Below are 15,717 nucleotides of genomic sequence, written 5' to 3' on the forward strand. Positions count from 1 at the left end.
TTAACCCCCAGCCTTCTGGTTAGCAGTCAAGTGCCTTAGGCACTATGCTACCAGAGCTCCTTCCATAAAGATTACAGCCTTGGAAACCCTATGGGGCAGTTCTAGTCTGTCCTGTACGGTTGCTATGAGTTGGAATTGACTTGACGGCAATGGTTTTTTTTGCATATTCTCCCGCAGAGCAGCTGGTGGATTCAAACCACTGACCTTTCATTTAGCAGCCTACGGCTTAACCACTGTGGGGCTCCTTTGCACCTGCGTATATAAGATAGATGACCTAGCTAGAAGGGGGGAGTAGAGCTTAGGCATATCACTATTTTTTCTGCGCTTTTGTGGGCTGAGTGGATACTTCACCTTTATAACACTGTTTTAATAGGAAAAATGTATTCCAAAAAAACTGAACCACAAGCATCTGTAGTAATGGAGACTGGTGGCTGAAATATCAAACACTAACTGATAACCCAAATCGTACTTATATTTTACTCAAGTGTGCAGTTTGTATTTCTTTCCGGGACTGTCAGATTTTCAATTATATTTTTATAAAAGCAACTTGCATTTCTTCAGTGAAATAAGCTTAGGGCAGGCTGGTGGGCATGCTTATGTACACACTCACACATGCACACATGTACATGCTCACACGTGCAAACACATGTGCACACACATCAACACATGCATGCATACACACATGCAAGGCACACACACACAAGCAATGAACACACGTGCAAGTTCATGCACACACATGCAAGCATATTCACACATGCACACACACACACAAACTTGTATGCAACACACAGTCCACAGAGTGGAGCCTGTGCTGAATCCCAGGGTTTCTGAGAAATTGCTATAATCACAGTGAAGTAAACTTTTTGAGCCAGAAGAGACCAAAAAGATGGTTTCTTCAACTTACCATATTTCTAAGGAAATGAGAGTGAGAATGACATGGCCAGTGTCACATAGTTTTTTAGAAGCTGAGTTGGGTGCCTAGAACTCAAGGTCTTTTGGATTTCAGTCCAAATTTATTATTATTCCCCCCTCCCTTTTCTCAAGCTCCTTTTCCCATCTGCCAAGTTCTACCCCATATTCTGTTGTTACCCTTTGTGACAGAGTAGAACTGCCCCACAGGGTCTCCAAGACTATAATCATTTTTTTTTTTTTTAAATTTTATTCTGCTTTCGGTGCAAATTTGTTTTACATTCAACAGTTTGTGCACATTTGATTTCACTCCCTGATTACCGTCCCCAACCATAACAAACTCTCCTCCCCTCCTGTCCCAGTGACTCCCTCTCCCTGTGCCCTTCTGAACTGTACACTCCTGTCTGTCCAGCTGCCCCTCTGTGTGAATGCTGCCCCTCTTGTGTCTCATGGCTAATTGTTCTAAGGGGTGCATCTCCCTAGAGTAGGTGAGTATGTCACCCTGGGGTAGGTGTTCTGCATGTAGGTCTTTCTATTGTTGGGCTGAGAGCCAATCCATGGTAGTGAGTCCATTTCTAGGCCTGGAGGGTAACCTGGGGCCATAGTCTCGGGGGTTCCACCAGACTCTATCCAACCAGTAATTTTGGTCATTTTTGTGTTTTTTAATTTTTGCTTCCGCTCTATCCAGAATCTCCAGTTTTGATCTCTTTCTGAGTGGTTGGCTTGGTAGCTGGGCACCATCTAGTTCTTCTGGTTTCAGGGTCCATCTTATCCTTGGACTAATTGTTTCCAGATGGTTTTGATTTTCTTCACTCTTCTTTGATTCAGATGAGAGGAGACCAATAGTTGCATCTTAGAGGGCCACTCAAGAGCTTTTAAGACCCTAGTCTCTCCTCACCAAAGCCAGTTGTAGAACAAGACTTTTATGTACTCTTTTGTGCCAGTTGAGCATGATGTCCCCCAAGACTATGGTCCTGAGTCAGCAGGCCCAGTGATTCTCTCTCAAGTGTTTGGTTTCTCTGAGAAATTACTCCAATTCTGCCTTCTGTTGCTTCTGTAATGTATGTGGCTAATTTTGTAGCACAAGTACATATGTAAGATTATCTTCAGCCAGATCTGTCCTTGGTCTAGGGTATATTCCTATTTGCTTACCCCCCACCTGATCTTAGATATAGACAACAGAGGCAAATTCTAGTATATACACAGTACTGCATTACCCCTAACACCAAACACCAGGCTACAGATAAATGCATAGGAAGGTGAGAAGACCAGTCTCAATTTATTAAGTAGATCCAGCCTGCACACTGGAGACTAGCCTCAAATGAGTGCCTTGAATGTTTCAGGCAGAAATAGTTTGTTGTTGTTGTTGTTGTTATGTGCCGTCGAGTCGGACCCGACTCGTAGTGACCCCTCCTTGGGTTTTAGAGGGAGAAAATACCCTACTGAATTTTAGATAGTTGCAAGGATTTAGTGCTCAGAGGCAGCTGGTAGTACATTTTAAACATAGACGGGTGCAAAGAAATTGAGGCCTATCTGCCTTGAATGATTTAAGTGGATAGACTTGTTCTCTGCTGGTTTCATGATGTGCAATGATTTACTCTCATTCAGCTCGTGAGAATGGAGAACTGTATGCAAGTCCGTGTGCTTTGAATTTGAGGTAATACTATAAAATCCTTACTGATTGTGTGTGTGTGTGTGTTATGTGCCGTCGAGTCGGCCCCGACTCATAGCGACCCCTCCTTGGGTTTCCGAGGCAGTATCACTACGGAAGTAGGATTGCCCAACCTTCCTTCCTTACTGATTAGTAGTTGATAAACAGTAACTATAAATTGGTGCATTGGAAGGATTTTGGCAAGGAAAAACTACACATGATACAACACCTTCACAGCTGCATTCAGCAGACATACTTTATTACACAAAGGTAAATATTACTTTAAATAGTATCGGAACATTCCTGGGGTGAACTATTACTTCAATTATTCTTTCCCAACTACTTAGAGAACTGTGTTACTCAGAGGGCTAACCTGGTTTCCAGTTTATGTTTTGCCAAAAGCTGCTTTTTTTTTACTGAAAATATCACCCTGATGTTTATTGAAGTCTCATTTTGTAACATGAGATCTTTCTCACTGTATTTCTTTCCCCTTTGTGGAATAAATGCTCCAAGGACACTTATTAGTTGTCACCATATGCCAGGCACTGTATTGGGACCTAGGGTTTCAAAGGGGGACAAGATGGAAGTTCACAGTTAGTGGGCAAGACAGAGATGTGCCCCACAAATCATTACAACAAAATACAATGAGATTTTTTGGAAAAAAAAAAAAGCTATTTTTGGAGGCTGGAGAGGTCAGTGATGATTTCTCAGAGAATGTGACTGTTCAGTGACCTTGAAGGATGTGTAGGAGTTCCCAGTCAGCTAGAAAGGTAGTTGAGAGAAGAGGGCATTGCAGCAGAGTAGTTGATAGCCCAGCACTGTCTAGAGCCTGGCTGTTCTGAGGAAGAGCAGGTGTGCCAGGAAGGAGGATGTATATGGTATGGAAATCAGGCTTGAGAAGTGATCAGGGACAGGTCTCATAGGGATCCCACCTAGTGAAGGTAGTGATGCAACCAGATGGGCATCTTATAAAGCTGATTCTAGCAGCAGACTGGGTACAACTGGGGGCACAGAGAGACTTGGTTGGAGAAAGTGATTCCTTCACTGACCCGAAAAGGCTAATTTCTGTGCTTGAGTTTTTAATTGACATTAGGAAAAAACATAGACAGTCAATAAAAAAGCTTTGGGGGCTTGGATGTGAAAAGATCATCCACATTTCATAACTGAGTGGTCTACCAGTGCTCAAGTGATTAGCAGGGATGTTAAATGTTTGTTTTAGAATGCTTTGAAATTTTAGTACTTAAAAAATATGTATTCTTTAGAGATTGAAGATTAGTTTATAGGAATGGGCCCATCTTCTGGATTTATGATATTCTTTCTCCTTACAGGTGATACTCTCTGGAATCATAGGATTAACAACTTGGAAAAGACCTATGATACTCCTGGTATGTACTGATCTTATAAATTATTACCTTTGTAAAGTGGACTATGTAGGAAGTCTGTTTAAATAAAGCATTGGAGAAGTGCTTAAGTTTCCTTGTTTGTTAAAAAAGTTACCAATGGACAATATTAGAAGTCAGATGGCCCATGCCCTCATGACAATAAAGTGAGTTGCTAATTTTGCTGGTTTTCTGATTCATTTTAAACTTCCTATGTATCCAATGCTATACATGTGTTTCTAGTTCCAGGGTTAGATCCATTCTAAAGATATAATTAAAAACAAAACAAAGCAAACAACAACAAATTGTGTACTACAGGAAATTTTATATATATACAAAGATAGAGGGAATAATATAATGAACTCCCTGTACTCATCATCCAGCAATTATCAACTCATAGCCAATCTTGTTCAGCTACACTCTAACATATTCCCTGACCATCCATGTTCTTTTGAGCAAATCTTGGATATTATATTATTTTTGAATATGTATTTTTTTTTATTATTATAATGCTTTGGTTGGCCAACATCAGAATTCCCTTGCTTAGATTTTCTGTATTATTTCTTTCTCACACAAATAGTATATTTTCTTGGTAATACAGACGTATGATAGTGACTGCCCTTTGTTTTCATTGCTGTGTTATTTAGATTCATGGAATACTAGCAATAAGAGAAAATCAGGAATGAAACTGCTAGCTCTTAAGGATAAAACAGAGGGTCTAGGAAATTCAATTTACTATAATATTTGAGAATTGAAGTACACTTACATTTTTTTTTTCCATCTAATGTATATTTTTTAATCTTGATTTCTCTTTGATCCATCTAGAAATGGGGTTAAATAATTTGTCTAAAGTCACTGGCATATGGGCTGAACACTTACATCAGGTAAATAACACTCCTTGTAGAGAGCAATCTTGGGAGAACAGAAGGGCAGTGTATGCACAGGGAGACCACTTGAGGGGCAGGAGTGCATGGGAGGGAAGGACACAGGGAAGAGGTAACTATGGGGAGGAAGTGAGAAGAGAGCTATTACACTGTGGGAAATTACAGTCAATGTCAGGAGACAAAATGTGTATGAACTGCTGTATGGAAAATGAATTTACTCTGTAAACTTTCACCCAAATCACAATAAAAGTTTTTTAAAAAAGAAAAAAAAAAAAGAGTTACTAACATCACAAAAAGAGTCAACCAAGTATTACATGACTCTTAATGGAAATAAATGCCACCACCTGGGACATAGAAAAAAGTTATTAAAAAATAATTTGTCTAAAGTCATTTTGTATATAAGGTTAAGAGTTCATCTTAAGCAAACCACTCTTTCCTACACAATTTAAAACTGTACTTAGATTCTTAAATACAAGAAGAGGGCACACATTACACAGTCTTTATACATTAGAAAAATGGATCCCGATACTGTGTTGATAGTCTGGGAAAACTAACCTACAGTGTTTTCAGGCCTGCAAGACAACATAGGCAACATTTTGCAAGTACATCAATTATTGCATTGATACATTTTATTTTTAATATTAAAATTTAATAAATCAATTAAATGTAATTTAAATATTAAATTTAATATTATATACTTTAATATTTCTGGAAGGAATAAATTATCATTGTAGTATTTTAATACAGTAAAAACTGTGAAAGCCAGAACCAGTGTGAGGCAGAAAATTTGTCATAGAAGGAAAACTCAATTATTTTCCACTAAAATGAGCAAAAGAAGCACTGGTGGCATACAACCTAAGTCATTTGACTGCCAACCACTCTGTGGAAGGAAAACTGGACAATCTACTTCTGTAAAGATTTATTGCCTTGGAAACCCAGTGGGCGTTGCTATGAGTCGGAATTGACTAGGTGGCAGTGAGAGAAAAGTGGTAAGACTGCACCCTGTCAAAGGTGGAAAACTTGTGAGACTGGAAAAACAAGGCCATCTTAGAATTTTCCAGTAGTATATCAGACAGTGTTTCACTGCTGTCCATAGGTTTTCACTGGCCAATTCTTTGAGAAGTGGATGGTCCCTTCCTTCTTCCGAGTCTGTCCCATTCTGGAAGCTCCACTGAAACCTGTCCGCCATGGGTAGCCCTGCTGGCATTTGAAACACCAGTGGCATAGCCTCCAGCAACACCACAGTACGACAAAATGACAGACAAATAGGTCTCTCTTAGTTGTTCCAAACTGCTCCACTCACTTCCTCCCCTAGCTGTTCGCTCCCTGGCCTGCCCCAGGCACTCCCACATCCACCAGCCACACCCAGATCAGTTCCCTGGCCTGCCCCAGGCACTCCAAAACCTGCTTGCCACACCCAGCTCACTTCCCTGGCATGCAGATGGAAGAAATGACAAGATAAAAGAGCTGAATAGAAGATTTCAAAGTGCAGCTTGAGAAGACAAAGTCAATTATTATAACAAAATGTGTAAAGACCTGGAGTTAGAAAACCAAAAGGGAAGAACATGCTTGGCATTTCTCACGCTGAAAGAACTGAGGAAAAAAATTAAGCCTCAAGTTTCAATATTGAAAGATTCTCTGGGATGTATTGAATGATGCAGGAAACATCAAAAGAAGATGGAAGGAATACATAGAGTCACTGTATCAAAAAGAATTGGTTGATGTTCATCTGTTTCAGAAGGTGGCCTGTGATCAAGGACCAGTGGTATTGAAGGAAGAAGTCAAAGCTGCACTGAAGGAACTGGCAAAATACAAGGCTCCAGGAATTGATGGAATACCCATTGTGATATTTCAACAAACGGGTGCCATGCTGGAGGCACCCAGTTGTCTATGTCAAGGGATTTGGAAGACAACTACCTGGCCAGCTGACTGGAAGAGATCCATATTTGTACCCATTCCAAAGAAAGGTGATCCCACAGAACGCGGAAATTATCGAACAATGTCATTAGTATCGCACGCAAGCAAAATCTTACTGAAGATAATTCAAAAACGGTTGCAGCAGTATATTGACAGAGAAGTTCCGGAAATGCAAGCTGGATTCAGAAGAGGATGTGGAATGAGGGATATCATTGCTGATGTGAGTTGGATCTTGGCTCAAAGCAAAGAATATCAGAAAGATGTTTACTTGTGTTTAATTTACTATGCAGAAGCATTTGATTGTGTGGATCATAACAAATTGTGGATAACATTGAGAAGAAGAAGAATTCCAGAACACTTAATTGTACTCATGAGGAACCTGTACATAGACCAGGAGGCTGTTGTTTGAACAGAACAAGGGGACACTCCATGGTTTATAATCAGGAAGGGTGTGTGTCAGGCATGTATCCTTTCACCATACTTATTCAATCTGTATGCTGAGCAATAATCTGAGAATCTGGACTTTATGAAGAAGAACGTGGCATCAGATTTGGAGGAAGACTCATTAACAACCTGCAATACGCAGATGACACAACTTTGCTTGTTGAAAATGAGGATGACTTGAAGCATTTACTGATGAAGATTGAAGACTACTGCTGCAGTATGGATTATGCCTCAATATAAAGAAAACAAAAATCCTCACAACTGGACCAATAAGCAGCATCATGATAAATGGAGAAAAGATTGAAGTTGTCAAAGACTTCATATTACTTGGAACTGCAATCACCGCCAATGGAAACAGCAGTCAAGACATCAGACAATATATTGTATTCGGCAAATCTTCTGCAAAACACCTCTTAAAAGTGTTGAAGAGCAAAGATATCTCTCTGAAGACTAAGGTGCTCCTAACCCAAGCCATGGTATTTTTGGTCGCCTTATATGCATGTGAGAGCTGGACAATGAATAAGGAAGACTGAAGAAGAGTTGATGCTTTTGAGTTGTGGTGTCGGTGAAGAATACTGAAAGTACCATGGACTGCTAAAAGAACTAACAAATCTGTCCTGGAAAAGTGCAGCCAGAATGCTCCTTGGAAGCAAGAATGGCCAGACTTTGTCTCACCTACTTTGGTCATGTTGTCAGAAGGGACCATTCCCTGGAGAAGGATATCATGCTTGGTAAAGTGGAGGGTCAACGAAAAAGGGGAAGGTCCTCAATGAGATGAATTAACACAGTGGCTGTGACGATGGGCTTAGGCATAGGAAGTATCGTGGGGCTGGCACAGGACCAGGCAGTGTTTTGTTCTGTTGTACATAGGGTTGCTATGAATCGGAGATGACTTGACAGCATCTAACAACAACAACTCACATTTATTTCTTATATTTGTTGATGAGCATGTGTACTTTTCTATAGAGTTGTAAGCACTGTATACATACCATGTTGTGCTCTGCTTTTTCTGCTCAATATTTAGTAAATATTATGTTTCCACATATGAGGCATCCATGTGCCTACTGCTGTTTCCATTGGCGGCATTCTGTCAAATTTCTGTATCACATTAGTTATTACCCTATTGTTGGATATTTGAGCTTCTGTATTTGATGGTTATAAATTATGTATTTAGAATATCATAGATATTGTTTTGAAATGTTAATTGATTTATAAAGATTGTATTGATTTCCTAGGGCTGCTATAACAAATTACCACAAATCAGGTGGCTTCAAACAGTAGAAATTTATTCTCTCACAGTTCTGGAGGCCAGAAGTCCCATATTGGGTTTGGTTCCTTCTGGAATCTCTGAGGGAGCCAGCATCCCATGTGTATCTCCTTGCTTCTGGTGGCTGTTGACACTCCTTGATGTTCCTTGGCCTGTAGATTGTCTCTCTAGTCTCTGCTTCCATTATCCTGTAGCCTTTCCCTCTGAATATCACTGTGTTTTCTCTTTTTCTGCTGTTTGCCTATATCTGTGCTTTTCTTGTTTGGAGATTGTTGGTGGTTCAGTGGTAGAAGTCTTGCCTTCCACCTGAGAGACCTGATTTTGATTCCCAGCCCATGAACTTTATGTGTAGCGACCACCTATCACTGAAGGCATGCATGTTGCTATCATGCTGACCAGATTATAGTGGAGTTTCCAGACTAACATGGACCAGGAAGAAAGGCCTGGAGATCTGCTTCTGAAAACCCTCTGGATCACAATGGTCCCAATCCACAACTGATTATGGGGACTGTGCAGAGGTGGGCAGCATTTCACTCTGTTATGCATGGGGTTGCCATGGGGCCTACTCAATAGCCAACAACAACAACAACAACACTCTTTGTTTTCTGTCTCCCCCAGTAGATCCTGTGTTCAATGAGGACAGGGATCCTGGTCTGTCTTCCTCCCCCTGTAACACCAGAGCCAATGTTCTTGGTATTAAGTTCTGTTGTTGACTGTAGTGTTAAGTTGGCAGCCAATAAGAAATGTAGGTCAAAGGTGGGTTCTTTCTTTTTCTTTTTTTTTTTTTACCCCCATAGGTGAGTTCTTGAAGTTTCTCTTTTGATTTTAGCTTAAGTTTCTCTCACACTTTTAGCTTAAGTTTCTCTCACTTGCTTTTGTTTTCTAGAACTTTATATTCATCGCCTTTTAATCTTAGGGTTATTAGGGAGCATTTTGGTTGAGGAGGTTGGGAAGAGAGGGCTGGTCTGTGTCAGGGCCTTTGAGAGTCATGCTGTCCTCCTTTTGAGCTGGGCGTGGACCAGTCTAGAACACTTGAATACTTTCTTTTGAGGACCATTTACATTTGTGCTTTCTCTTTTGTGATTGCTTTAGTGATTATATCGTTTTTTTAATTTTTTTTACTAGTTTGAACGAAGAAGGGTTAGTTTAACCTAGTTCCTTTAAAGCCAAGTTTTCATGGAAACTCAGAAGCTTTTGTTTACTAGGTCCTCTTCCTTATACTGATAAAGGGCTCATGTGCGCAGAACAAACGTAATAATATTGGAAAATAGTCTGTGAATATTTGTAACTCTTTTCAGCTATGACTAGGATAATTTCGGCTATGACTAATATGTGTGCATTTGTGAAAGTGTAGTATTCTAGGTTTTCTATTTTCCACAAAGAGCAAACATTTTCCATTTTTAAAGAATGCTCTTATTTCTTCTAGATATCATCCGTTTTTCATTCTAATAACATGTTTTATGAGTGTTTAGAAATAAAAAACTCAATGTTGGACAGTACCTCAAAGATTGTGTTAACTAGGTATCTCAGTTAGAAAATGGAAGTATCTTAACAAGACACTTTTCATTGAAGGTGCATTTGGTAAGAGTGCTGTTAGCTGCTGTCAGATTGGCCTCCGACTCACAGCAATACAGGCGCAGCAGAACCAAATGCTGGCCGGTCTTATGCCGTCCCCGTGACCAGATGGGGACTGAATCATTGTGGTCCATAGAGTATTCATTGGCTGATTTTCGGAAGTAAATTCCCAGGCCTTTTTTCCTATTTTCATCTTAGTCTGAAAGCTCTGCCGAAACCTGTTCGGCCTCATAGCAGCAAACAAGCCTTTGCTGACAGATGGTGGTGGCTGCATGAGGTGAAATGGCTGGGACTTGAACAGGAGTCCCCAGCATGGAAGGAGACCTGCCACTGACTAGCCACTCTGAAAGCCCAGCCAGGATCTCTGTCTATAATTTTGATTGCTTTAAAGTGGCAATTTGAACATTTTTTTCCACCCTGGCCCAGATCTGATCAATAAGATTTTGATCTTATCAAAACTGGTGAAAGGACACCATGTTTTAAAGTTTTTTGGTAAAGATATATGCAAACACATTCAACAATTTTTACATGCACAGTTCACTGACAATGGTCACATACTGCATAGTGTCACCATTCTCCCTGTCTCTACCTGTATTGTTTCACCATCATTCACTTAGACTTTCTGTCCCTTAAAGTTCTTCTCTGTATTTTAGAGTTACTGTTGCCCATTTAATTTCATATAGAAAATTCTTTAAAAGAGCATAATGCTCAAGACAACCGTTCTTTACTTAAGGAGCTAAATTGTTGTCTAAAGATAACTTCATGGGTTAGTTTCTGTTCAAGCCTTAAAAGTTGTTTCTAGGCAAAAGACTCAGAGGTTCCTCCAGTTTCAATGTATCCAGTAAGTCAAGTTTCAAACAAGAATTTGAATTCTGTTCCACATTTTCTCCTCCTTTTGATCAAGATCCAACTATTGGGATTGGTAAGGATAGCCCGGTACCATCCATTTCTTTTGGTCTTAGGGCAGCATTGTTCTTTAGTACCAGGAATAAAAGTTCTTCCCCAGTGATGATCTTGGGTAGGATATGTTGACTTGTGCCCCAGATCAAGAAGAGAATAGGGTAAATGAGTTACCTATTTTTAAAAAGTTTCTCTTCTAACTTCAAGATTCTAACATTTAGGTCAATGCTTAGTTACCCAGAGACTGAAAAATGGTGTATGTAAGCTATACACCCACTCCTCACTTACTGACACAATTGGGTTCCAAAGACCGGATCATTATGTCAAAATTGGTGTTACGTGAAAATGGAGGATGACCCCAGCAGATCACAAAATGGAAGATGACTGCATTACATAACTGCAAAATTGTATCATATAACTGCCACACCATATACGATCATGGTCCAGTCAAGTTGATACATAAGCTTAACCATCATAGCCCGTGTTACTCTCTCTTCACACCTTGGCATCATTACTGCCAGATATGTATACTGTTAATGTGCAAAATAACCAGATAGTTTTTTTTTTTCTCACTATGATTGTAAATACAAAATGCTAGATAACAGGATAGTCAATGAATGAGGAGTAGGTGTACAAAATCCTTCCCCTCTCATGTAACAATGCAAGTAAGCTAGGTCAGCACGATCATTCTGCTCCGAAAGCCATCTGGGGATCCAGGTTCTTTCCATCCTTGATGCATTGATGGAACACTCGGGCACTTTGTCAAGAGAGATGGAGGAATTACCCTCATCCGTTAGTCAGAAACAGTTACAGGTGATTTATGCTGTGATGGTGTGAAGAGCTGGAGGTGTCAGGATACCCGTGTGTGGTTTAGGAACCTGTGTATTTATAAAATGAGCTCCAAGATTCTTTAATTTTGGGCAGTCTAGTTCTTTAAAGTCTATTTCATTGTTGTCAGTAATTTGGAATAAGCTCTGGTTTGATTTCAAGAAATTTGGATTTTAATGCTGACATGTTACCACTAATTATCAAGTTATCTTAGGAAAATCTCCAAGTCTTGGTTTCTGTGTCTGTAAAATGAGTGGCATATACCAGAACAAACTTTCAAGATTCTTCCCTACTCTCATATTATCGGTTTCCAGAATCCTGTTTAGTTACTTTGATGGTGTTTTAATTTTAGATGGACATCTTCAACAGGTCATTTTAAAGTTCCCTGTGAATAAATTGAAATACTGTAATTATTTCACCCTCTGTTTTAAAGGATAAAAATGAATGGCTGTTCTCATTCCTCAGAATTATTAGTAATACTTTCTGGAATGTATGTAGTACTTAACTGTTTACAAGGTTCTTTCATATACCTTTTCACAAGGTTCTTTCATATACCTTTTCTCATGAGATTTATTGCCAAGTATTGTCCCTTTTTTATAGATAAGGGAAAAGCAGCTCAGCACTTATGGTCTGTCCTGCTCATACACAGATGACCTATTATTAGAAAGAACCCAGGGGCTTTGACTCTTAGTCCAGAGCTCTTTTCACTATTCTGTTTCACCATCTCCTCTATTACTGAATTGGTGGGTGTTCTGGTTCCCTAGTGCTGCTCTGACAGGAATACACCACAAATGGGATGGCCTTAACAAACAGGAGTTTATTCTTACAATTTGGAGGCTTTAAGTCCAAGTTCAAAGTGCCAGGCTCTAGGGGCTGAGTAAAAACCCTCAACCTTGGGGTCCAGCTCTGCCTCCTGCTCCTGGCCCACTGGAGCTAGAGGCATTTATTTCTTCACTCAGACAGCTGCTGGCTGCTGAGGCTGAGAAGCCCCAAGGTTGACAAGTAAAAAGTCACAGTCCTGAAGTTACCAAAGCACACGGCAGGCCATTAACTTAAGCCCTTTGTAAGTCCCAAGGTCGGTAGAGCATAGCAGGCTGCTAAACAATGACACAGCTACATGCAGGGTCCAAGCTTGCCATGTGCTAGAGACTATCCCCAATGCTTCTTATATACAGGAAGCAGACCACATCCCAAAGGCAGCTACTCAGCTGCTTGTGGTAGATCCCACTGTGGAGCTGATTGCCAGTCTCATCATGGGGAATAACTACCACCAGCTGCCCAACCACTCAAATAGGCCCAGTCAAGTTGACACAAAAACATAACCACAACAGTGAATATTTCTCTGCGGCCATCATTGAGTTTGTGTGTATTGTTATGTTAGCACCTCTGACTCATGGTGACCTGCTGTATAACAGAACTAAACGTTGCCCTGTCATGCTTATGATCACCAGCATATTTGAGTCTATCATTGCAGCTGTTGGACCAATCTGTCTCTTTTGCCCTCATTGGCCCTCTACTTTGCCAAATATGATGTTCTTCTTAAGCAATTGATCCCTCCTGAAGACATGTCCAAAGCAAGTGAGTTAGACAGTATTCTGTTGTGATTCATAGGGTTTCACTGGTTATTTTCAGAAGGAGAATTGCTAGGTCTTTCTTCCTAGTCTGTCTCTGGTCAGTGGGGTGAGTGACCCCACTGGTACTGAAATACTGACGGCATAGCTTCTGGCATCACAACAACATGCAAACCACTACAGCATGACAAACTGATAGACAGGTGATGGGTGCATGTATGTAATATAAGTTGTATAAGTTTAATTTCTCATTTATGTCTGGTCAATTTTTTTTCCAAGTTCTAAAGTGATGAGAGTTTCAGGAATTTTATTCTTCACTCAAGAGAGGCAGAAGCAGAAATAATTAAGACATCAGAAGGTGTAGTTTTGAGCCCTAGTCCTGTCACTTTCAATCAGTGAGTTGTCAATGAAATGAACTAATCCATTTCGTCATTTGTAAAATGGGAATGCCCTCACCCCTCAGCAATGTAGTGAGGAACGAAAGATAAAAATGCATGCTGACACTGTGAAGTGTTTAAAGGGACCAAAGGCAGGCAATCACGTTATGAAATATTTTTTATCTTCTGTTGAGAAAATTTCCAAGAGAAAATCTAGGTTTGGTGTTTCAGTAAGTACTTATGGCATCAAACTGTGTGCTTAAGGCACCCTGGGGTGGGCTTGGGGTAATATGTGACCACAGTGGGCTTAGTCCATTGGCAATAGAGCTGTGATTTTTCTTCTGTGCTCACCTGCTCTCAGGAATTGTGCATGGGGTAAGAACTTGGGACCTGCAGAAATAAGAAGTACTCTTGGGTGGTGTGTCTCTGAGCAGTACCTTGTTTTGCAAACTGACCTAAGCCAAATTGGGTCTACAAAGTTAGTGGGTTTATTTTGGTAGAAACAGATAATTGCTAAAACTTATAGGTAAGTGAAGTTACAGACTGACCCTTTGACAGCCTTCCTCCCAGGCAGTTTGTTACAATGAAAGTGAGTCTTGGACCAAATTCTGCTATTCATACAAACCCGTATTAGCAATCAAAAACAAATTGTTCATCCACTGTGTGGAAAATCAAATTCCATTTCTCAATGCAGTCTATTTTGCATCTCTGACACCACCTGAGTAAATTACTACTTCTTCCTTTGATCCTACATCAGAGCTAGGTCAGACCTCAGAAGTCAAAGGACATAGTCCTCCACACTGCTGAGGCTCAAGACCTTAGCTGCCAGTCGCAAGCTAGAGGTCCCCATTATACACCCACTTCTGACTTGCTGGCTGCAAATTTGGGGTTTTCTCACTATGCCTTCAGGATGCCAGGCACAAGTGCAGGCCATAGATCTCCCTCACTTCTGATCTCCTTGACACAATTCTGGGGTTCCCTCTCCTTCTCAGGATACCAGCCATAAGCTCAGAGGTTCCCAGGCTATCCTTACCTCTGACCTGCTGGCTCCCACTACTCCTTTGGGTTTGATGATTTGCTCGAATGACTCACTGAGCTCACAGAAAGTGTTGTAGTTAACAATTACAGTTTCAAAATAGCAGAAAGGATACAAATGAAGATGCATAAGGCGAAGTCTGAGAGGGTTCCCAGTGTAGAGTTTCCACATCTCAAAAAAGAATGGACTACCCTCCTGCATGCATTGCTGTCTGTCACCAACCAGGAATCAACAGCAGCATTCAAGATGAGTTGGGAGTTTCTATTTATTTATGAGCATATACTGGGGCTTCATTACATAGGCATGGCTGATTGAATCATTAGCCCCTCCCCTGAGGTTGGGCTGATATCACTGTAGTGGTCTTTTTGGCCTGGCCAGCCCCATCCAAGAAGAACCTCAATAGCGTAAAACCTCAGTTGTGATCTGGAGGCCTCATCAAAGACACTTCAGTCACTGGGGACTTTCCAAGGTTTAGAGGTTCTCTCTCAGGAACCAAGGAGTAAGACCAAATTCTTCTGGTAAAATTAATCTTAACCCCATACCAACTCTGTTTTGTAAGCTTAAAAGCGAGAGAGCTGGGATGTTTATTGAGCTTACAGAACAGACTGTGTGAACAATTTTCTGCCTTTAGTTTGTTAGATCCAACTTATCTTGAATAGTACTGTTGATTCCCAGAAAACCTGTTGATAATGCAAAGCTACGTTTATTGGATTTATTGCAGTAAGTGCAGTAAGAGAGAGCACCACCTTGACAATAGTTCTAGGAAGGGGTTAAGTCACAAGAGGATGCTTATAGGATTCTAGAGCCCTGGCTTTGTGGTTTTAAGGTGAGTCTTGCAAGGCAGGGGGAACTGGTTGGGATTGGGCAGAATTTATGACATAACAGCTTTTCACTGGCGGATGCGTTGAGGGGAGGATCTGGAAGCAAGGCTTGATGAGTGAGATCTTGTTGTTATTGTTGTTTGCCCTCGAGTCGCCCC

At 40.6% G+C, this 15,717-nt stretch overlaps 1 protein-coding gene across 1 annotated transcript in view; it reads left to right on the forward strand.

Moving 5' to 3' along the window:
• FAM189A2 (family with sequence similarity 189 member A2) overlaps nt 1–15,717 on the forward strand; it is a 79,281-nt gene that overhangs the window by 2,257 nt on the left and 61,307 nt on the right. Inside the window, exon 2 of the mRNA XM_042780576.1 lies at nt 3,889–3,945. Coding sequence (XP_042636510.1) covers nt 3,889–3,945 — 57 coding nt within the window. The remainder of the gene's footprint in view (nt 1–3,888; nt 3,946–15,717) is intronic.

Source organism: Orycteropus afer, unplaced genomic scaffold (assembly GCF_000298275.1).
Source record: "Orycteropus afer afer isolate SDZICR_OR568_19922 unplaced genomic scaffold, OryAfe1.0 scaffold00005, whole genome shotgun sequence".
NCBI classification, from domain to species: domain Eukaryota; kingdom Metazoa; phylum Chordata; class Mammalia; order Tubulidentata; family Orycteropodidae; genus Orycteropus; species Orycteropus afer.